Genomic DNA, 22,142 nt, shown 5'->3' on the forward strand with positions numbered 1-22,142 from the left:
ATTCGAGTTAGGAACCGGAGTATTTAAATAGGAACGACAGCCGTGGATTCGTGTTAGATGGATGGGAGGAGCGGACTGCGATGGGGCTGGCCTTGGGGGAGTTGCCCTTTCTGTCCCCATCCGTCTGGCTGTCGCCATTTTTGCTTCCCTCACCCCTTTGTCCGCTGTGGTCTTTCAATAAGAGATAAGGATTATTTTTATTTTTTATTTTAATGGTTTACAGGCGCTTAATCTCTTCAGCGCTTTAAGCGCCTGAAGTCCCGGCTGCTCAAGCGCCTGCATCTGCCAAAGGAGTACAAGGCTTCCCCCGGTGGATTGCAACCTCCCCTCTGTGTGGGGAGAGCCCATTTCTAACGGAGGAGAGGCAGGAAGGGAAGGCTCCTCTCAAAGAGGCATTCCCTGCCCGCTTGGACACTGATCTCACACAGGCAGGGAAAGGAAGGCTCCTTGCGAGGAGGCATCTGGTCTCACACAGGCAGGGAAGGGAAGGCTCCTCGCGAGGAGGCATCTGGTCTCACACAGGCAGGGAAGGGCTCTGATGAATGGGGGGGGGATAGAGCCTTTCTCCCTCCATTTCTCAAATGGAATCTGCCTTCTCCTCCAACCCTGGAAAGAGAATCTTTGGGAAGAGTGCTCCCTCCCTGCTTTTCCAGCAGCCTCCTTCATTATCTCTGTGCTCTCTGAAGGGATTTTCCCTGGCTGTCTTGGGAGAAAGGATGCTGCCCTCCAAAAGCTATCCCATAGTTCCTCTGGAAAGAGCTTCGCTTTTTGCCAGAAGCCTCCTTCATTATCTCTGTGCTCTCTGAAGGGATTTTCCCTGGCTGTCTTGGGAGAAAGGATGCTGCCCTCCAAAAGCTATCCCATAGTTCCTCTGGAAAGAGCTTCGCTTTTTGCCAGAAGCCTCCTTCATTATCTCTGTGCTCTCTGAAGGGATTCTCCCTGGCTGTCTTGGGAGAAAGGATGCTGCCCTCCAAAAGCTATCCCATAGTTCCTCTGGAAAGAGCTTCGCTTTTTGCCAGAAGCCTCCTTCATTATCTCTGTGCTCTCTGAAGGGATTCTCCCTGGCTGTCTTGGGAGAAAGGATGCTGCCCTCCAAAAGCTATCCCATAGTTCCTCTGGAAAGAGCTTCGCTTTTTGCCAGAAGCCTCCTTCATTATCTCTGTGCTCTCTGAAGGGATTTTCCCTGGCTGTCTTGGGAGAAAGGATGCTGCCCTCCAAAAGCTATCCCATAGTTCCTCTGGAAAGAGCTTCGCTTTTTGCCAGAAGCCTCCTTCATTATCTCTGTGCTCTCTGAAGGGATTCTCCCTGGCTGTCTTGGGAGAAAGGATGCTGCCCTCCAAAAGCTATCCCATAGTTCCTCTGGAAAGAGCTTCGCTTTTTGCCAGAAGCCTCCTTCATTATCTCTGTGCTCTCTGAAGGGATTCTCCCTGGCTGTCTTGGGAGAAAGGATGCTGCCCTCCAAAAGCTATCCCATAGTTCCTCTGGAAAGAGCTTCGCTTTTTGCCAGAAGCCTCCTTCATTATCTCTGTGCTCTCTGAAGGGATTCTCCCTGGCTGTCTTGGGAGAAAGGATGCTGCCCTCCAAAAGCTATCCCATAGTTCCTCTGGAAAGAGCTTCGCTTTTTGCCAGAAGCCTCTCCCATTGATCTCTGTGCTCTCTGAAGGGATTCTCCCTGGCTGTCAATGAAATGGAAACGATGCCAAAAGATAAATCACTTCCAAATATTCCGGATTAACGTTACGTCATTCTGACGTACTATTGATTGACAGCTCCAAATAAGGTATGGAGGAGAAGAATCGCTTTATTTAAACACCGATTTCATGCCAAGTAGGAACGCTTGCAGGTAAATACATCGATTTAAATTGCCAGATGGGCACGATAAAAAAAGCGGTTCTGAAAGCGGGATAAGAACAGTGTTATTTTGAATCGATTTTATTAAAAACGTTGTATTTTAAATCGTTTCAAATCTTAAGTGGGAACACCCCGTTTGAGAGGAAATTTCTTGGGAGAAAATGTTTCCCAGCTCTTTCAATTTTGATTTTGAAAGCAGGTGTTTGCTTTGCTTTACTGTACTTTGTTCTGGCCTATCATGGAATTGGAATCAATGTGAACTTTTTTACTTTTGCCCTTAAGGCTGTGAAAGGACAGAATAGCATTTGGTGGATTAAAAAGGAAAGGCATTCTGCATGCATTCAGAGGCACTCTCATTGTATTCTTGCGGGATATAAAAAATAATTGTTGGCTACCATATTGGTGAAAAATAATTGTTGGTGAACTGTGATCCCTAGAGTTGTAATCCAGTGCTCAAACCACTGCACCATGTTTTATTGGTGATAAAGAACTTCGCAGGTACAATGAGAATGTTACAAATGCTCATTAGGCAGAGAGTGTGCAGTCCACCTGTGTCAAACTGTAATAACAACAGTACCACACTACACTGTTATAGCACTATTCCACTTTTCTGCTTTGGTTGCCTCCTATTGCATTCTGGGGGTTTTAGTTTAATGAGGCCTCAGAGCTCTGGCTGGGAATTCTAAATGCCCCTCTCTAAACTGCAAATCCCAGGACTCCACAGGAAGCAGCCATAGCAATAAAAGTGGAATAAAGCACTATAACAGTGTAGTGCAGTAAAGTCATAAATTTGAGCACTGGATTTTGAGGGAGTGCTGAAACTTGATCTTCTCAGTCCTTTCATACTGCTGTACCACATGCATGGTGGTACCATTCAGCATAAAAAAGAAATAATAAGGAATGGTTGTAGCAGAATTCAATAGATAGCGATTTAATCCTGTGTATGATACTGTTAAAACCAAAAGTTTTTTTTAGCTAGCAAAGAGAAATCTCTGGCTTTGCTTCGTGAATGAAGATTCAGGAAGGACTCATCCCGCGCTTTGTACAAGCACGTTGGTGACTAAAAAGGCCAATCCAGGACAAACAGGTCTGGTTTCAGAAAGCACAGTGGAAAGTCTTGGGTGATGTTTCCGTGCTGTGGTTCTTTCTGCGTTGTTGTTTCTCTTCGAGACTCGTTCGCTGTGATCTTTCGAAAAAGGCTGCAGCATCGTGGATAGTGCGTCTCCATGCCTCCCGATGCAAGGCCAGGGCGGACCATTGTTGGGGATCAATTTGGCCAAGCCTGTTTCAGGGAGTCCTTGTATCTCTTCTTTGGGGTGCCCCTCTTACGCTGACCCGTGGCGAGTTCACCGTAGAATACTATTTTTGGGAGGCGATGGTCCTTCATCCTAGAAATGTGTCCTGCCCAGCGCAGCTGCGTCCTCAATAGCATGGCCTCAATGCTGGTGATCCCTGCTTGCTCAAGGACAGCAACTTTCGTCACATAGTCAGTCCAGTGTATGTTTAGAATTGTGCGTAAACAGCGCTGGTGAAAGCGTTCAAGGAATCGTGGGTGTTGGCAATAGGTGACCCATGTTCAGACCCATAAAGGAGAATAGACAGTACAATGGCTCTATACACACTGATTTTTGTGCTTCGCCTCAAGTGTTTGTTACTCCACACTCTTTTGTGAAGCCTTCCGAATGCACTATATGCCTTTGCCAGTCTGTGATCAATCTTGGCGTCTGAGGAGATGATGCTTCCCAGGTAGGTGAACTGGTGGACGGACTTAAGCACAGATGTGCCTACAGTGATGTGGCAGTGTTCTTCCTGACGTGCCGGCTGGTAGAGAACTTCCGTTTTCTTCAGACTGACTTCCAGTCTAAAGAGCTCTGCAGCTTTTGCAAAACAAGATGTTAGGCGCTGCAGAGCTGCTTCCGTATGGGCAACGAGGGCAGCATCGTCAGCAAAAAGCATATGACACAACAACTGATGAAGAAGGAATTGGACATAGCTCCCACTTTGGAAGAAGCCTTTAAGGCCATACAGCAGATGAAAAATGGCAAGGCTGCCGGGATTGATGGAATTCCACTTGAAGCTTGGAAACATGGAGGTCATGTACTCCATGCTAAACTCCACGAGCTCCTTGTGAGTTGCTGGGAAAAAGGCGAACTGCCATCAGATCTCCGAGATGCAGTCATCATCACCCTGTACAAGAAAAAAGGAACAAAATCGGATTGCTCAAACTATCGAGGTATAACACTGCTCTCCACTGCTGGAAAAATCCTTGCAAGGATACTCCTGAACAGATTAGTCCCTGTTATTGCAGAAGAACGTCTCCCTGAAAACCAATGCGGCTTTAGAGCTAATAGGAACACTACAGACATGGTATTTGCCCTTAGACAACTGCAAGAGAAATGTAGAGAGCAGAACAAAGGACTCTATAACATTTGTTGACCTCACCAAAGCCTTCGACACTGTGAGTAGAAAAGGTCTGTGGCAGATCCTGGAATGACTAGGATGCCCCCCCAAATTCCTCAAAATGATCATCCTGCTACACGAAGGCCAGCAAGGTCAAGTCAGATATGGTGACGCTCTCTCGGAGCCCTTTCTGATAACTAATGGTGTGAAACAAGGTTGTGTTCTCGCTCCAACTCTATTTACAATCTTCTACAGCATGATGCTCCAAAGGGCTACGGCAGATCTCAAAGAAGAAGACGGCATTTATATACGCTACCGCACTGATGGTAGCCTGTTTAACTTAAGCCGCCTGAGGGCCCGCACTAAGACTCTAAACTGTCTAGTCCCTGAGCTGCTTTTTGCTGACGAGCAAAGAGAAATAGTTTGTTTAAAACTTGATATGTTGGTACTGGAGTGCTTTACTTTAGAATTATACATTGTTGTAAATTAATTTGTGAAAATACGTGTTTTTAAAACAACAACAACGAAGAATCAAGTGTCGGGTCATATTTTTCTGTAGAATGTGTCTCAAGACATACTAACATAACCTGTGGGGTGCATGAAGATGGGTAAGAAAAAGCATACTATCAATGTTGACATATGGCAGTTTCATCCTCCACTATTGGGATAGCAAGGAGATCGGTGTGATCTCCTGTCAAGTTCTTGTAACAGCTTTTTGGAAACAGATTTCTGCTCATCACATAAGAGAATCAGGCATTATCTCATTTCAGTTTCGCACTTCTTATAAAGACCATAGTATCAAGGGGAAAAGTGAAAGGCAGACTCTTAATGGCATTCGGCTAACCATTTTCATAATATGTCGGTTCTTCACAAATCTGAAAAGGACATGCCATAAACACCACATGCTGTGGTTGCATCACTAATTTATGATAGTAATAAGGTCAAGGCATTAGAGAGCAGGCTATATTATTCTTCCATCCTATTTATTTCATCAGATCAATATGAAAGCAAATGTTTTGGGAGATTTGATAACCTGTTCAATTGCGGGTTTGAATGTGGATGTGGTACAAATTACTAAAGCAATTTGTAATTCATCTGTATCACTGTCATGGATGTCTTTCACTGTATAAGAAGGTTGTTCCAGCCCGCTCTAACCAGATGTTCTCTGGATAACAGCTCCTGACCCTTCTAGATAGCCATGTTGGCTGGGGATGAAAAGAGTTGTATCCACATTTGAAGGACAAGTCTGGTTGGGGAAGGCTACTGTAAAACTACTCAGTCTGTACTTATTTAGATTGATAATCTGCATATAAGAACTCATACAGGGGAGAGGTGTTTACCTCCCTACCTCCTTTTTTTTGGAATTTAAAAAAATTGTAGAGGGAATCTTTTGTTAGGTGAATGAACAATTTAATCTCCCTCCCTCTTCAACAACATGTTGTGCTCCAAGGGCACTCTTTACAATATGGTACATATTTTCTATTAGCAGCATCTCAGCAATGTATCTTTTTCAGAAATATCAGCAGAAGTGGATATGCCATTTCTTGCTCTTTGGAGAAGTGAAATTGTGTTAAGCTGACGCTCCAGAGGGAACCCTTTCCTCAGCTTTCCATAATTTTTTAACTGCTGGTTGCATAGAAAAGGAAACAGTGTTCTATGCATGTTTTGTCTTTCATTACAATTAAAGTCAGTAAAATACTCCTCTTGGTTACAGATTAAAGAAACACATATATGCAAGAAATGTGAAGAATCTCAAAACTCTTTTTGCTGTATTTCTTGTTCTACAAATATAACTGAATCACATTTTTCTTGGATGCCATAGTTGTTTGAAGTTCTTGGAGTTACTAAAACTATTTCATTGGGACTTGGTGTGGAGTTAAATACACCCTCCAGTCCACGTAAATATCATTCTGTGAACACACATTGGTTAAATGGGCTTGATTTGCCCCAGAATATTTTGTGGTCTTTCTGAAAACCTTGTGCCAGGCATCCTCTGACTTTCCTGCATTTGAAGTTCCAAATTGAAATAGTTTGAAATTAGTGAATAAAGCCTTTGAACCCTATTTAAACTGGATTTATGTGAGTGTAATGTAATTTTTTGTTGTTGTTCAGGCGGAATATGTACAACTTGTTACTGAACTTCGAATGACAAGAGCCATTCAGCCACAGATAAATGCTTTTCTGCAAGGCTTCCATATGTTCATTCCACCATCTCTGATACAACTATTTGATGAGTATGAACTGGTAAGCAAATTGGAGCATTCACAGTGATAGAACAGCCTTTTAATCCTGTTAGTGTAGAGGGAACAGAAACTAGTGACTTGGAAAGACTAATTTTTTAAACTTGCAGAGGGTTTCATTTTAAAATTTTGTTGGAGGCAGGTAGGACATTTTGTGTGATAATATCTTTTTATTTGAAGGTCCAGGAGTTGATTTACTATATGACTCAATTTTCTGTATCCAGTAATTGGAAGGTGTCACTTTGGTTTGAAATTTGTACTGTTTGATTACAGTTTTTGAAACAGTATTGAAACTTTTTTTTTTAAAAAAAGAGAAACAGATTAATATGAAATCAGATTAACACTGAATTGGTTTGAAATCAAAATTGGGAGTGGTGTATCTGTCTTCCTCTGTATATTGGTTCTGTGCCTTCTTTTTGCAAGGAACTGCTGCTTTCAGGCATGCCGGAAATTGATGTGAGTGATTGGATGAAAAATACAGAATACACAAGTGGTTATGAAAAAGATGACCCAGTTATTCAGGTAATATCTCCATGGGATGTATGCAGACAATTATGAATTTCAGAGATTTGCTTTTTCTAGGCTTGAAACAAAACTCCTTAAGACTCTGGTATCTTGGGAATGGACATAATAGAGTTGTTTGAGTCAAGTGGAAATTAATTTCCATTACTTATGTTCATCTTTTGCAACATGTTCATTTCTATGCATAAAAGATTCTTGTAGCACTTTTTAGACTAACTGAATGAAAGAAGTTGGTAGCATAAGCTTTTGTACACTTAGGTCTACTTCCTCAAATGCAGGTACACTATTCATTTCTGGTTTGTATTGAATATTCAACAAAAATCTAAGCTGATTTCTTTTTCATCTAGTGGTTTTGGGAAGTTGTAGAAGAATTAACTCAGGAAGAACGGGTGTTGCTGTTACAGTTTGTCACAGGCAGGTAAGTATCTTTTTGTTTGTTGTTGCTTTTGATTTTTTTTTAACCTTAATTCACTGCAAATATTTTGCTAATACTGTTGAAATATATCACATCATTCAGCTAAATATGTAGCTTCTCATGTGGGTAAGATCTGAAATGTCAAGCAGCTTTTTAATTATATCCGAATAATCTTTGCCATGTGGATGGATCTAATCATCCATCAACTTTTGCAGTTTTGATAGATTAATTATCGATCATATGATTTCTCCAAGTTCTTGGACTTCAAAGCAGTCTTTGTTATAGTTCTTATATTAGCAATTGGATAAACGTGCTTTGGAGGATTTTTGTTGTTGCCCAGCCATATATTTGGCTGATAACATAAGTCATCAAATGAATCACATTTGCTTTGTTGCAGCAGGAATGGCATGAGAAACTTGTGATGTTATCTTAGGCCAGCATTTTCTTACAGCTGTTAATTAAGAAAACTGTTGCCACTTATTCAGTTAGTGAGTTTATCAGAAATTCAATATATATAACACATACTGTATATACTCGACTATAAGTTGACCTCATGTATAAGTTGAGGGCAAGTTTTGGGGACAAAATTATAAATTGAAGGTAAAACCTAGGGGCATGTAATGAAGGATATAAAGGACAAAGTAAAGGAAAACAATGCTAAAGAACTTACAAGATTCCAGCAGGCATAAGTATCTGTGCTCATACTAAAGGCTGGATGGATGAGAGATTAGAAGGGGGTCAGTGCTTCCAGGACAGATTAAACTCTTGCCTTTCACCACACACACACACACACACACACACACTCACAGAGTGTTAAAATACAGTACTTACATTACCTGTGGATAAGTCGACTCAGGTTTTTTGGATCTATTTTTAACCTAAATTTCTAGACTTATACATGAATATATACAGTAAACTAAGAATTTCCAGCATGTTTTTTTTCTTTTTGGCCACTAAGGTTAGAACAGAGGAAGAAAGAGGCCATACACTGTGGATGAATGTAGGCTAGAACTTAATCAGATAGTAGCTTCCAAGGCCTTGAAGCTCAAATAGAAGTGAACCATTTTTCCAAAGCAAAGGGATCTTGCAGTGCCATTGAGACTTACTCAAAGAAAGAAGCTCATAGTTTGAGTTTTCATAGACTCAGTTTATAAAAACTCATGCTACCAGCTTATTGCTTTCAGTTAGTTTCAAAGATATTACAAGATTCCTTTGCATATTGATTTTCCAGACTAACACAGCTATGTCTTTGCATTTTTTCAAAGGTCTTATAAGACATTCCCTGTAGTATGGTATGCAGGAACAACCACACTTGTTCCCAGCCTACACAGTGCCTCAACCCACATCAAATCAAGTTATAAAAGATAATGATAAGAAAGCTGTGAAATGAAAGTGTTTTTTGGGGCAACTCAATGAATGTTTGCTATGAGAAAGGCTTAAATCTGGAACCAGGTAACCAGCAATGAACACAATTAAAAGTCCTTACTCTTTTTGTCTTGAACTTACTGAGTGCTCATAGCAAAAAACACAGAGATGATGACAAATTTGCAAATCTGTATACAGTGGACCCTTGTTATACGCTGGGGTTTGGTCCCAAGATCCCCCATGGATAACAAAAACCATGGATGCTCAAGTCCCATTAAATATGACATAGCAAAATGGTGTCCCTTATAAAAAATGGAAAATCAAGGTTTGATATTTATTATTATTATTATTATTATTATTATTATTATTTATTCCATTTATATACCGCCATTCCTGCGATCATGGCGGTGTACAACAAGTACAAAATACAAAAAATCTCCAATCAAACCCCCCATATTACTACTAAACAGTACAATTCATAAAATCCAGCATACAATCCAATAAGCCAATAAAACAGAATAAAAACAGATTAAGTACCATAGTACAGCATACACAAAACACCGGGAGAAGAGTGATAGTTTAGGACACTTAAGGGAAGGCTTGGTGGAAGAGATGAGTCTTAAGATTCTTTTTGAAAGACTCCAAGGAGGGGGCAGAGCGGAGCTCGTCAGGGAGAGAGTTCCATAACTGCGGGGCCGATATTTGAAATTTATACTTTTTTTGAACATTTTCAAACCGTGTATGTTTGAATCCGTGTATAAGAAGGGCCGACTGTATTTCTTTTGGGCAGTTCTGGAATGTAACTGGCACAATGGCTTACAATTAAATCCATTTGAATATTCAGATTTATCAATTCTAAATTTGTTGTTACAATATTAATTAGAGCTTCTAAGACATCTAGGATTAGTGGCATCTCTACATCTGGATTTCTTCTCTCTTCTTACCTTATGGCTCCACTTTAGGTACGTTTTAGAACAACAGAGGTGTCACTTTGGTTTGACAGATATAAATTAATGAACAAAATTGAGGTAATTTGGCATCTTTTATGCATGACAGATCTTGAGGTGAGCATGCCATTACATGATGCCTGAGATTAAGTCTAGGCTATGAGGTGAAATAGAGGTTATGAGGTAAAACAAACAGAGTCTCTTTTCTTTGTCATAGGTTTGCTCTAGCAAAATCAGACCTTTGACCAATCATTAATTTTCACTATCAGGATTTGCTGAGACATTGAAAGATAAATTCTGTCATAGGTATCTAGCCCTGATTGGGAGTCAGAGGTTAAGATGCTTGCTACAGGTGTCAAATTGATGGTGACATCTTTGTGTTACTGTTGTTTATTTATCTACTTCCATCAACAGCTCGACTATGATCTATTAAGCATTATCAGTTAATTTTCCTTGTAGAAACTTCTAATGGCTTTAAAGAGAGCTACCACCAGTTATAATACAATACAATACAATACAGTACGACATTACATCTACTGAAAATGAAATAACTTTCTGACAATTAGGACCAAACTATCCTAGGTGCATTATTTATCAGTTCTTTTTAAGGACAAGAACTCAGAGATCAAAAACAGTGTTCTTATAATTTCCATTTAAATATGAAAGGTACATCTGGTTATTTTTGGGTAAGGTTATCTGTGGGGTCATTTCTTATATACGGCTTAATGGAGAACAGAGTTTCTATCAGTTATGAATGAAATTACAGTACACTAGAATTCTAAGAATGTTATAAACTGCCACCACTATGAACTGGCAGATTTAGAATTGTCTGTGGAGAGGTTTTGCCTTCTTCCTTTTACATGTAATTTAAAATTGTGCTTGAATCCTATTTGTAAGTCCAATTTGCTCATTGTCATTTATGTATAAAATGTTTTGCTTGATATTTGTCAAGCCTGACTTTCCATAACCCTGTTAAATTGCTCTCTAAAAGCCACGTATGTGTATATTTAATGAGGAATTGTGTTCAAATATGGTATTAGCTGTTTGACTGTCTTATTTTTAGACTCTGGATTATAAATTTCTGCTAAAACCTGAGTAAATGTTTAGTGCCACTTGAGTGAAAACCAAATATTCTTTTTTCTGCCAGAGACTGTCAAATTAATTTTATTGATCTAGTAAAACAAATAATGATGATAGGTGTTATTTCTCAGGCATCCTCTAAGTGTATTTTGTATTTTTCTTGTTTTTAATTATCATGTACACTGAGAGTACCAGTATATTTTCTTACATTTCCATGGTGGATGAAGTAGAGTAGATGCAAAGTTAAATTTGTTAGTAAATTTCTTTGTTTTTAAAGGTATGAATTTTATCATAAGTTTCTGTCTTCTTACTGTAAGACAACTGCTAGCCCTTTTTTAAAAAGAGATTTTCTTGTATGGGTATGGGTAGGAAATTTATTCAGATAAATTAAAAAAATATATTTTCTCCTGGGCTACATCCCATAGGGCCAAGTGAGATTACATGTAGGGCCATGGGGGCAGAGCCACCACTTCTATTAAAGTCTACCAACTCTTTCTGTCGATTTGATTGATTTTAATTTTGAGAGAGAAATGGGAAGCCGTTATGTTAGGATCACCACCTCTTTCTGTCTCATTCACACACAGAGGGATGCCTTCTCAAAGCTTGGCTGGGTATAGGCTATCTTCTTCTCCTGTTGAGGGTGGTAGGAGGCTGTCCTCTCCACACCCGAATAAGGAAAAACTTTTAGAAGCTCAGAACTGATCAGGTCAAGACTTGAAAATTGTCATTATCTCCTTGCTGGGGTACCTTATGGCTGTTTGGGCAGGGAATTCATTTGAAACGTCCAGCCAGCAAATCATGCCGATACTTCCCAACAAAAAGTCCTGAAAATATTATTACTGACCAGCACTGATATAAGATATGGTCTGGTTAACCAGTGGTTATTATTTATTGTGAACTTGGTTTGCGTTTCTGTTATGACACCTTGTAATTTATATACAAATTTCATAAGTTGGCTACTCAGCTATAAAATTAATATTACAGACCCCCTTTATTATTGCTAAGGGAAAGAAACTGATTTTGTTGTAAGACCAGATGGTGTAGTTTATGTTTTGGTTCCCTTAGGCCCCCAGCTAGTTGCCAGCCATGTACTAAACACAAGAGAAATCTGATCATGCTGTGTGCAACTGATGGGAATAAGGAAAGAGGACTTATAGAACTAGAGCATACATGAGGCTGCTTGGGTGTAATTTGAAATGTGTTAGAGATGTTGCAGATCTTTGCCTAATGATGTATGTATATTCACATATATGGATAGTTTAAGCAGCTCTATAAACTATAGTAGGGAATGCTGGAAGAGTGCTAAAGAAAATGAGAGAATATAGGGTTTTAGGAACAATCCAATATGACTTCGGTTTCTTCTTCATTTATGTTAACCTGAACAGGGTTTTTTTGTTTACACTTTGAAAGTCATCCCTGTGCATGTGAAGAGAAGATAGCCATCTGGGCCACTCTTTCAGGGAGTAATGAAGGTCCATCCTCTTATCAAACTTTGGTGTGAATGAACATATGTGAGTGAATTGGCCTAGGGAGAATGTGTGGAATATTTCTGTATACAGAGATCCAACCATCCCCTCAGTGAGACTTGGGGGATAGGGCGAGTGGCTGATGTAATAGGTGGCTGATGTAAGACTGCCAGCAGTCTTGTCTGATTGTAATGATTATATGATATTGGAGTAATATTTTGAATGGGGAGGTACAGCAGTATGGTGTACTGGTTTGAGCCTTGGACTATGACTCTGGAGACCAGGCTGGACCATGTAAAGCCACTGGGTGACCTTGAGCAAGTCATAGAGTTTCAGCCTCAGAGGATGGCAATGACACCCTACCCCACCCCGAAAAAGCTTGCCAAGAAAATCCCATGATAGGGTCACCATAAGTCATAAATGACTTGAAAGCACACAGCAACAACATCTTAACATGCTCCTAAAGATGTTGAAATTGTGTATAGTAATGTTATGAGTAGGTACAAAATTCATAGTTAGGTCAGGATGTTGTCTGGGTATGACATAGTGCAGAGACTAATGGGCTTGCCACTATTATAGGGACTGTGGCTATAATGGGGGATGGTGGGTGAGAGTATCAGGAGTTCAGAGAAATAATTGCCAGTAATTTCCTAATTCTGCTCTCATCTCTCAGATATCTGGTTGCTTAGCTACTGGGCCTTCTGGTCCAGATGTTTAATGCCAGGTCAATTTATAAGGAAACTCTTCCATGATTTGACCAAGGATGAAGGTGCTGACCTGGTGTCTGTTGCTTAGGTCTAGATGGGTGAGCTATGGGAGGTTCTGACCCAGCTTTCTCAACTGACTTAGCTTTCCTCTGTACAGTATTAACCTGAGCTTTAGGGCAAGAGAGTTGCTGTGGCTCATAAAAGCTCTATTTTGCTCTGAGGTAAGGTTTGAATAGCTATGTATCTGAATTAAAAAGATTGCATGTACAGCACTGTGTAAATTTACAGCACTTTATAAATAAAGGTTAATAATAATAATAATAATAATGTTGAGACAGAGAGACAGAGAGGGGCAGCTGTTGGTTTATCATTCACCAGCGGCTTCCCCTTCTCACATCACGGATCTGGTCTCAGGCTCAGTGTTGGAGATCCACCAACATAATAGTACTGGAGATTTTCAACATCCATGCTATACTTGAGCAGACTTGAAGTGGTCTGCTTCAGAATGCCATGACTTCTATGCAAGGGATTGTAGGAGTGTCCCAAAATTTACCTGGCTCCATGTGCAGGGAAGGACACAGTCTCAAATCTTGGTTTCATTCCTCAGTGCAAGAAATGTTAGGAAGTGTTACAAACCAGTTGTTATGATTGGATCACCTCTAGTGAATTTTGATTTCAAGGAAGTAATTCGCCTCAGCTGGGAGAAGGGGAGTTTTATGTTTAAAATAATTTTATTAATTTTCATAACCTTAACATATAGCAGCAATGCTTACCATACATATAACAAAAACAAAAATAAAACAAAGGAAAAGGAAACAAGAACTAGAGAGGGGGGGGGGGGAAGAAAAAACCAATAAAGAGGAAAAGAGAGAAAACCATTACATCTATAAATACATAAAACACCATTACAACATTGACAACAAATAATCTAACATCCCCCTTTAATCTCACCACCTCCCACCCCTTAAAAAAGACTCCTTAACTTTCTCAAACTCTCTCTTATTATTTCTCATCATGTACACTCCTAACAATAAATACAAAGTCACTAAATCTAAATTATCCCAAACTTTTATTGAGTTTCTCTCAGTACTATTACTTACCTACTTCCTTACTACATGTAACTCAAACTCTAATGTTACTGCATTCCCTTATTGACATTTTATGTAATCCATAAACGGACCCCATGTTTCCAAGAAACCCTTCAATTAATTGTTTTTAATCAAATTAGTTATTTTTTTAATTTCTGCTATTTCCATTATTTTGTCCACCCATCCCATAGAGTTTGGTATTTTCTTTTCCAGTATCTTACATATATTCCCTTGGCTTCTGTGACCATATATTTAATTAAATTACAATGCTTTCTGTTTCATTCGCCGTATTAATCATATTCGGTGAACATAGTTCTTGACCCCGGTTTATCTTCAGTCCCATCTTATGGATCCATTTATTAATTTGAAACCAATATTTCTTGGCTTTTTTTTTTTTTTTTGCAGCCTCACCATACATGAAACAAGGATCCTGTTTGTTTTCTACACTTCCAACAAATGTTGCTTAGCACTTTATTCATTTTAACCACTTTGTCTGGGGTGATATAACATTTGTATATCATTTTGTACAGATTTTCTTTAAGATTATATGAGCAGTTAAATTTTGAAGTTTTGGTCCAAATACAGCTGGCCCTCTGTATCCACAGATCTTTTATCCACAGATTCAAGCAGCCATGACTCGAAAATATTCAAAATATATATAAATTCAAAATAGGAAACCTTGATTTTGCCATTTTATATAAGGGTCACCATTTTACTATCCATTGTATATATATAGGACTTGAACATCCACAGATTTTGGTATCCTTGAACCAAATCCCAGTGGATACCAAGAGCCCACTGTACTCTGCAATTGGTTAAACTGTATATTGTATTCTAGATTTTTCTGCCAACGAATCATAAATACCTTAATTCATTCCTCATTCATTTCGGATTTAAGTAGTAATAGTTCATACAGTTTGCTAATCAGTTGATCATCCATGTCTAATAATTTTTCAAATTCAGATTTTACCTCTTTGTATTGCCAGATATTCAGATCTTCCTTTACTCTTTCTCTCAACTGGTAATAAGCCAACCATTGTAGCTTATTCTGGTAGGGGAGATTTCAAAACAGACCTGGGAGATTCATGAAATCTATGGGATTCCATTAGGCTCTGGGGAGTTTTGAGTGGCTAGAGCTGACAATTTTGTTGTGTCCCTGGTTTCAGTATCAAATCGTGAAGTAGGGCAGGCTGTCACCATGATTGACCCTGAGTACCCTTTCAGGCACTGTGGGATCCAAGTGGCTCTGCAGTTCACTGCATAACTCTGGGTAATGAGACAGGTGAGATATCTGTTACAGCACTTTTGGAATAGAATTTGTGGTGGAGATGTGTGAGAGCACATAACTATGCTTTATCGTGTTGCTGTGACGGCAGAGCATTAAGTGTACTGTGCTGCCTAGGTTGCATCCTCAGTTATCCAACCAGCAAAGCTCTTGTGCCAACTTGCTTACTGTTATCTACCTCAAGAAATAATATACTGGTATGCTCGGAGATCAGTTACAATGCATTTGCTAGGCATTTTGAGGACAAAGCCACACATGGACTCAGTGACTTTGAAACCAAAATTGTGGTAAGTCCAGAAGTAACATGTGCTATGCTACCTGACTTTGTGGGATAAGTTTCAGTTGATGTAGCCACAGGATGTGATGTGGCTAGCCAAATACCTGCTTCAGCTATATTCAACTTGACCTATTTTAAAGTTACAGTAGCTGGGCTGGTGCCCAGCTAACCTGAATCTATGGTGGTCTGGATTTGGATTACAGTGGTATTCGCTGGGGTTAAGGATTCAGGACCCCTGTGAAAGTGGAAAAATCTCAAATAAACCCTGTGTTTTTACCTGAGAGAACACCTCTCTAGGAATCTCTATGTCCTCCTGTGCAACTATATGGCTGGAGGACCTACACATGCTAGAGAAGTGTTTTTTCAATTAATCTCTAGGGTTCCAGCACAACTCTATGGTCAACTTCCAGCAGAATTGTGCTGGAGAACCAAGAGGTTCCTACAGAGAACATATTAATGAAATCAACAAATAATCAAATCCACAAAAGTCAAAGCAGCAAATTTGGAGGGTCAGCTGTAATCAACTGAGATTGAATCCTGATGAGAGACCTTCTGGGTAGATGCAACTAGTGCAGCCAGGCTGTTTAGTAGGCCTTCAAACGTGCACATATACACTTGACTGTCCATATCTACAGATTCTGTATCCAAAATCCAAACCTTGATTTTGCCATTTTATATATGCCATTTTATTACACCTTTGTATATAATGAGACTTGAGCAGCCACAGATTTTGGTAGCCACGGGAAGTCCTGAAACCAAATCCCAGATGATTCCAAGGGCCCACTGTACGTACTTTTATTTTGAACTATTTTGGGATTTCTTTTAAAATGAAAATCTGTATATAAACATTTGACAATGAATGAGTGAATATGAAAACAACAAACATCTGTATTGGGTATGGATTGCTATTTATTGCTTCACCTGTGTGGTGTTCAAATGCAACACGTTATTCTTTTTTGGGTTTTTTTGTAGCCAATAGTTGTTCGTTGCACTCATTTTAACAGTTTTACTAGAAGCTAAAATGAGAACTTTAGCTCTGTGTAAAAGTAGAGGCACTTCTTTACGTAGTAGTAATTTCCTGTTTGTGATTTTCTGACATTTATGTAACCTGATAGGCTGCCAAATACCATTTGTATAGTGGGGAAATGGTTTCAGTTTGACCTGTATGTGATGAGGAATGTGCAGGGTTGCCAACAAAAGTAGCAATCTTGCTACATTCTCTCTTCTCTCTGCTGGAACAATTTGTTATGGAGAAGTATGACATGACCTTATCATGTTGTTTGTTCCTACACACCTCTACTCTGGTTCTGAAAATAGTCTGTAATGGAGAAGAGGCTGGGAAAACACCTCTGTAATTTTATCCATAGTAATTACCAAAAGGGTAGCAAGACAGACTCTGGCAGCAAAAACAGGGGTTGTAAGACTCTTCTGTTTTGTTTTTATTGATTGTAACATTACATTGCATGATTCTGTAGCTACACATCAATGGAGGAGATGAAGTTGCTTGCAACACAATTCATCACCATACCTAGCTTTGATCTTACCATTCAGCTTTTTGTTTGTTTGTTTTCTTGCAGAGATATGTAGGAGGAGAACTGGTATGAGATTTTGGTTCTGCATTTTTCTTTTCTGTTTCATATAAAATTAAATTCCTTAATTGTCTCCACATGGAAAAATTTCATATTAGTTAATATGAATCTTGCATAAAAAGAAATCTTAGTGAAGATGATAGGGATTGAAGCACCTGTCTAGGATTGAAGCACCTGTCTAGGTCATATGTAACTTACATACAGTGGTCCTTTCCCTTATGCGGGGGATCTGTTCCAGACCCACCCCCCATAAGTGAAATTCCGTGTATGCTTGAGCCCCATTAAAGACAATGGCACTTGTGGATGTGGTGCGCCATTAGTTTTTCCGCTGTGGCTTCCAGTGTATTCTGGAAAACGCATAAGACACTCCTACATATGGCGCGGACGCCCTGTATTATCATTCATTCATTCTCTTCACAGCTTTGTATTGTGGCACAATGTTTTCACTCTTTCAGCATAATTTTTAACAAAAGAGATCAGTACTTCCTGATGAAATATCTATGTATCAGTAGAAGTGATCATGTATGTGAATAATTGCCTTAAAGATATTTGCAATCTCCCTAATCTTATCTGTAAATGTTTCCAGTTCCAGGGTACCACATGGTGGCTTTGCCCATATAATGGGTGGTAGTGGATTGCAAAATTTTACAATTGCTGCTGTGCCATATACACCGAACCTTCTGCCTACATCAAGCACATGGTAGGTTAAATAGCTTCTGTTGCATGCATAAGAACATAACATTTTATTGTTTTTCTTAGGGGAGGGAGGAAGGAAGGAGAAGTCCTTTAGAGGAGAGGCATGCATTTGCATAACCTCATCAAGGAAATTCCCTTGGCCAGTATAATTAACCAGTGTAGAACAGGCTGCTGTAGTCACAAACTATACGTGTTCCAATTATTTCTTCCATGGTGTTGAAAAAAGAAATTCTAAGCACTGTGTTCTAATTCTTATGGAAGGCAATGTAGCATCACTAAAGGACACTTCATGTTAAATTACTATATTGCTTTTTACTTGAAGCCAAAAGGAACCTATTTTTCTAGAGAACATCTGAATACTAAAGGGGACTGCAATGCAGCAGTGTTCTCTCCCTGTGTATTTCATTTCAAAGAGTTTTGGCTATGAATGCAGATTTAAGAGTGTGGCATCACATTAATTATCTTAAATAAAACAAATGTTTATACCCAGATGTTTTATATATATACAGTATCTTTTAACAGGTTTCCATTTTTCCCAATTTTAGCATCAACATGCTGAAGCTCCCTGAGTATCCAAACAAAGAGACCCTTAAGGACAGGCTTCTTGTGGCATTACACTGTGGCAGCTATGGTTATACAATGGCATAATGAAGACAGATGATGCCTCTGGTTACTGATGGGCAATTCAGAGCAGCATAAGTAATTTAGTAACCTGTCAATAGAAGGGTGCTGATGACTGGAAAACAGTCTTGATTTTGCAATCCACAGGTAGAGTTCATTTCCACAAGTTGCAAAGGACACAACCATTTCTTCTTCTCATATGTCATCCTGAGTTTGAGACATTGTTCCTTGGTACGAATTAAAAGTACATTGTTCCTGTTTCATGGTATGAATTAAAAGTACATTGCTTTAAAATGATAGTCCTGTATTAAAAATTGCATACATCTGTCTCCCTCTTATTAGAGGTCCCCTACTTTGAAATATGACTCTAATTCCACTCCACTTGCCTTTCCACTCAAAGACCATTTACTGCTAATGAAGACTCCAGTCCAGCACACTGGATCATATGATGGGTCAAGGTTTTTCAGGACATGACCACAAGGAACTTTGAATGCTGCCTCTGAGTTGCTAGTTTGTTTGATTTATATGTATGTGAACTGCTTGTCCTATGGCCTTGCCTATAGACACAATTAAACAGACTATTAATTAACCACTGTAAATTAATCCAGTCATTTCCATTGAAGAAATGAGGCAAGTTGGGAATTGATGTGAGGTTGCAGCCATGTATCTTATTGCATGCAATAAGTGTGGTTTGTTTATTTATTTTTCTCTCCAGGCCATTGTATAAAGTTTGAAATAAGTATACAAAATGCCAGATGTGATGTATTTTTCCCATTTAACTTCAACAGAAAAATGACAAAAGAGTTTTTTAAAAGCTTTATAGTATTTTAATATCTGCCTAAACATTTTAAAAAGTTTATTCCTTAGTTGAATACTGGGGAAAAATAAGATAATTTGTATTATACATTTCATATGTGTGATCTGTTCAAACACCACTGAAGTGTTTGTGACTTCACAGTCCTTCAAAGTTTGTATATATTTTAGAGGAATAAATCCTTTTATTTGGGATATATACTTTGTCATGCCTGAGCTGTATGAAAAGTATGTGTTAAAATTATATATTTTATTGTAATTTAACTGTTGACCAGATATGTTTGGTGGTAGTTTTTATGTTGGTTCTAATGCTTTATGAAGATACATGATGCTTATTTAACTATGAAAGGTGTGATAGGCTTTAATTGGGAAATATATTAAGCCCAGGATCAAATGCTAAAATGGATTTTTCAGGAATTATTTTCCTTGGGAATTACTGTCCATCAAAAACCCTGGTGCTAGAAGCTAAAACAATTCATCATATATACCTTTCACGATGAATTTCTTATTTTTCTATAAACTGTGATACCAGTATATACCAGTGGAGACTAGAAAAGACTTCTTACAGTTGTGGTGAATGGCTCAAATTAAATGCCCAATCAGTGTATTGCTGCTTTTTGGGGTGGAAAAAGGGCACCCTTGCTGCTGCCACCAGTGCAACTTTTTGGCATTTCAGCCCATGTGAACACTGCGCTGCACTGTTGAAATGCTGTGAAGCCGCTGCATGTGTGGTCAGCCGTGCGGCTTCCTGGAGGCATGGGGGTGGCATCACAGTATGCAGCATCTAAACACCACGCTCAGATGACACCCCCAACCCGGGGCTTACTGCTTGCTTGTTTTGATGTCTGTAGCAGCATAGTCAATGGCTGTGTTTGGACATCACAATAACACCACACGATTTATCCAAAGTTGCTCATAATAATATTTTAATAATAATTATTATTATTTATTTATATCCCACCTCTCCCTGTATTGAATCATATATTGTATTGCTCATATAGCAATGGCCAGTAGATCAAGAGCTTTTGGCTACCTTTCTTTGAGCACTGGCCTAGATTTGGCAACTACTATGGGAAATTCTGTGATACTTCCACAATAAACTCCACATAGGAAGAATATGAGGCAGCCATGCTTGGTATTTTGCATGTTATTGCTAAGCACAGACAACCTGGGAAACCATACTGTTCAGGTCGAAGAGCAGAACATGAAACTGCTTCTGGTTTTGATTAGAAACAAAATATGATTGGCAACAACAATAATATCTGGTATATTGCTTCAATTTCCTAAGTTGTATGCATTATCAGGGGCAAGTAGTTGCTACCTGTCAACATTGTTAATCAGGCAAGGAGAATTCTTATCTGACCTATCTCATAAGAGAAGCTCAGTATCAACAACCTTTTCTGAAGGATCAGCGTACATTCTAGATGATGCCCCAGAATGGTTTGCAACATGGGAGTCATTCAGAAAGTCCTCCAGAGATGATTTGATCCAGAAATAAAATTGATATAACAGTGACTTTTGACTTGTGAAATGTTTTTGTTACAAGATTTTACTACTACTTTTGTTAGTGCCAAGAAGTTGTACATCTATTTCTCCAGTAGGGGATGGGAGGTAATACTTCTCTCTGTGTCCGGGAAAGCAGCCAAAGGGCTGATAAGGCAGCTAGTTCTCAAACAAACAAACCCCCTCCCAGCACAGCAAAGTCAGTGTAAGCTACACAGTCCTGGAGATTCACAGTAGTTCTACCAAAAGGGATTACCAAGAGAATTGTCAGACGGTCCGAGGTTCAGGGCAACAGATAGGCAGGTCGATAAAGCAGTCCAAGGTCAAGGTTTCCGGGTAGTCAAGACAAGAAGCCAAAGGAGCCAGAGACAGAGTCTTTCCTCTAAAAGAGTCAGATATCCACTGGCAAAGAACCACACATGCTCCAGGTGCTTCAGAAGGCAAGGAGCCGGCCTTCAGCTGTGTCTGATTACGAAGACGCTTCTGATAAAGCCTCTGAGATCTTCGAAGGCCCTCTCTTTCTGCTCGACGCTCATTGAAGGTAGGCACACTGCCCAGATCCTCCTCCATGTCCACAGCCTCGGCACCAGGCAAACTTGACTGCTGAATCTCTGGAGGGGCCATAGACTCTGCTCCAGCAGAACTAGGGCCAGCCTCTGGCTCCTCCATTACAGGTTCAAGCCCCAGGGGCTCTGGCTCCATTACAGGTTCAGGTCCCAGGGGCTCTAGCTCATCCTCTGAGTCCTCCAAGCCATCCTCCAGGCTGGGCATGACTCTGGAAAATTCCAGGGAGCTCCTTTTCAAGAGGATTGCTGGAGAAGCACAAGTCATATGTACATACAACAGTTTATTTTATTGATGGTGCTCTGTCTATACAGCAAATACCCGAGCCCCCAGTTAATTCAGGTGAGTTTTTAAAAAATGTCTAAGATTATTTGTTATCTGTATGACCTAAGAAATGAAGGAAATATCTCATCAGACTATAAATCATGAATAGTAACTTTTATTTTTTTTAATTTATTTATTATAAAGCAGACATACACATATTAATATAAAAACATCGCTGACAATACACAACATTAACATAAATAATATAGACAAATAACAAAACAAAAATATGCTTATCTCCTCATATCATATAAAAAGCTACATGCACTTCCGACACATTCTCCGGTAATTAACTAAATGATGTTATATCGAATTCCACTAAATCCCAACCCAAGAGAGACCATAGCCTTTGATATCTTACCTATATATCATATAGAGGAAAAGGCAAA

General features: G+C 39.3%; 1 protein-coding gene across 5 annotated transcripts in view; it reads left to right on the top strand.

The window, feature by feature from the left end:
• HACE1 (HECT domain and ankyrin repeat containing E3 ubiquitin protein ligase 1) overlaps nucleotides 1-20,868 on the top strand; it is a 62,973-nt gene extending 42,105 nt beyond the window's left edge. For 2 of the 5 annotated variants that reach the window (XM_089530674.1, XM_089530678.1), the window contains 5 exons: nucleotides 6,364-6,495; nucleotides 6,915-7,013; nucleotides 7,361-7,431; nucleotides 17,819-17,932; nucleotides 18,474-18,846. In XM_089530674.1, coding sequence (XP_089386800.1) covers nucleotides 6,364-6,495; nucleotides 6,915-7,013; nucleotides 7,361-7,431; nucleotides 17,819-17,932; nucleotides 18,474-18,576 — 519 coding nt within the window. In that variant the 3' untranslated portion in view covers nucleotides 18,577-18,846. Of the gene's footprint in view, nucleotides 1-6,363; nucleotides 6,496-6,914; nucleotides 7,014-7,360; nucleotides 7,432-15,247; nucleotides 15,364-17,818; nucleotides 17,933-18,473; nucleotides 18,847-18,891 lie in introns of those variants that run through there. The other 3 variants (XR_016281766.1, XR_016281767.1, XM_089530677.1) reach the window with 3 other exon arrangements.
• Nucleotides 20,869-22,142: the final 1,274 nt, after the last annotated feature.

This window comes from Sceloporus occidentalis, unplaced genomic scaffold, assembly GCF_023333645.1.
Source record: "Sceloporus occidentalis isolate IW3139 unplaced genomic scaffold, rSceOcc1.0.p SCAF_6, whole genome shotgun sequence".
NCBI classification, from domain to species: domain Eukaryota; kingdom Metazoa; phylum Chordata; class Lepidosauria; order Squamata; family Phrynosomatidae; genus Sceloporus; species Sceloporus occidentalis.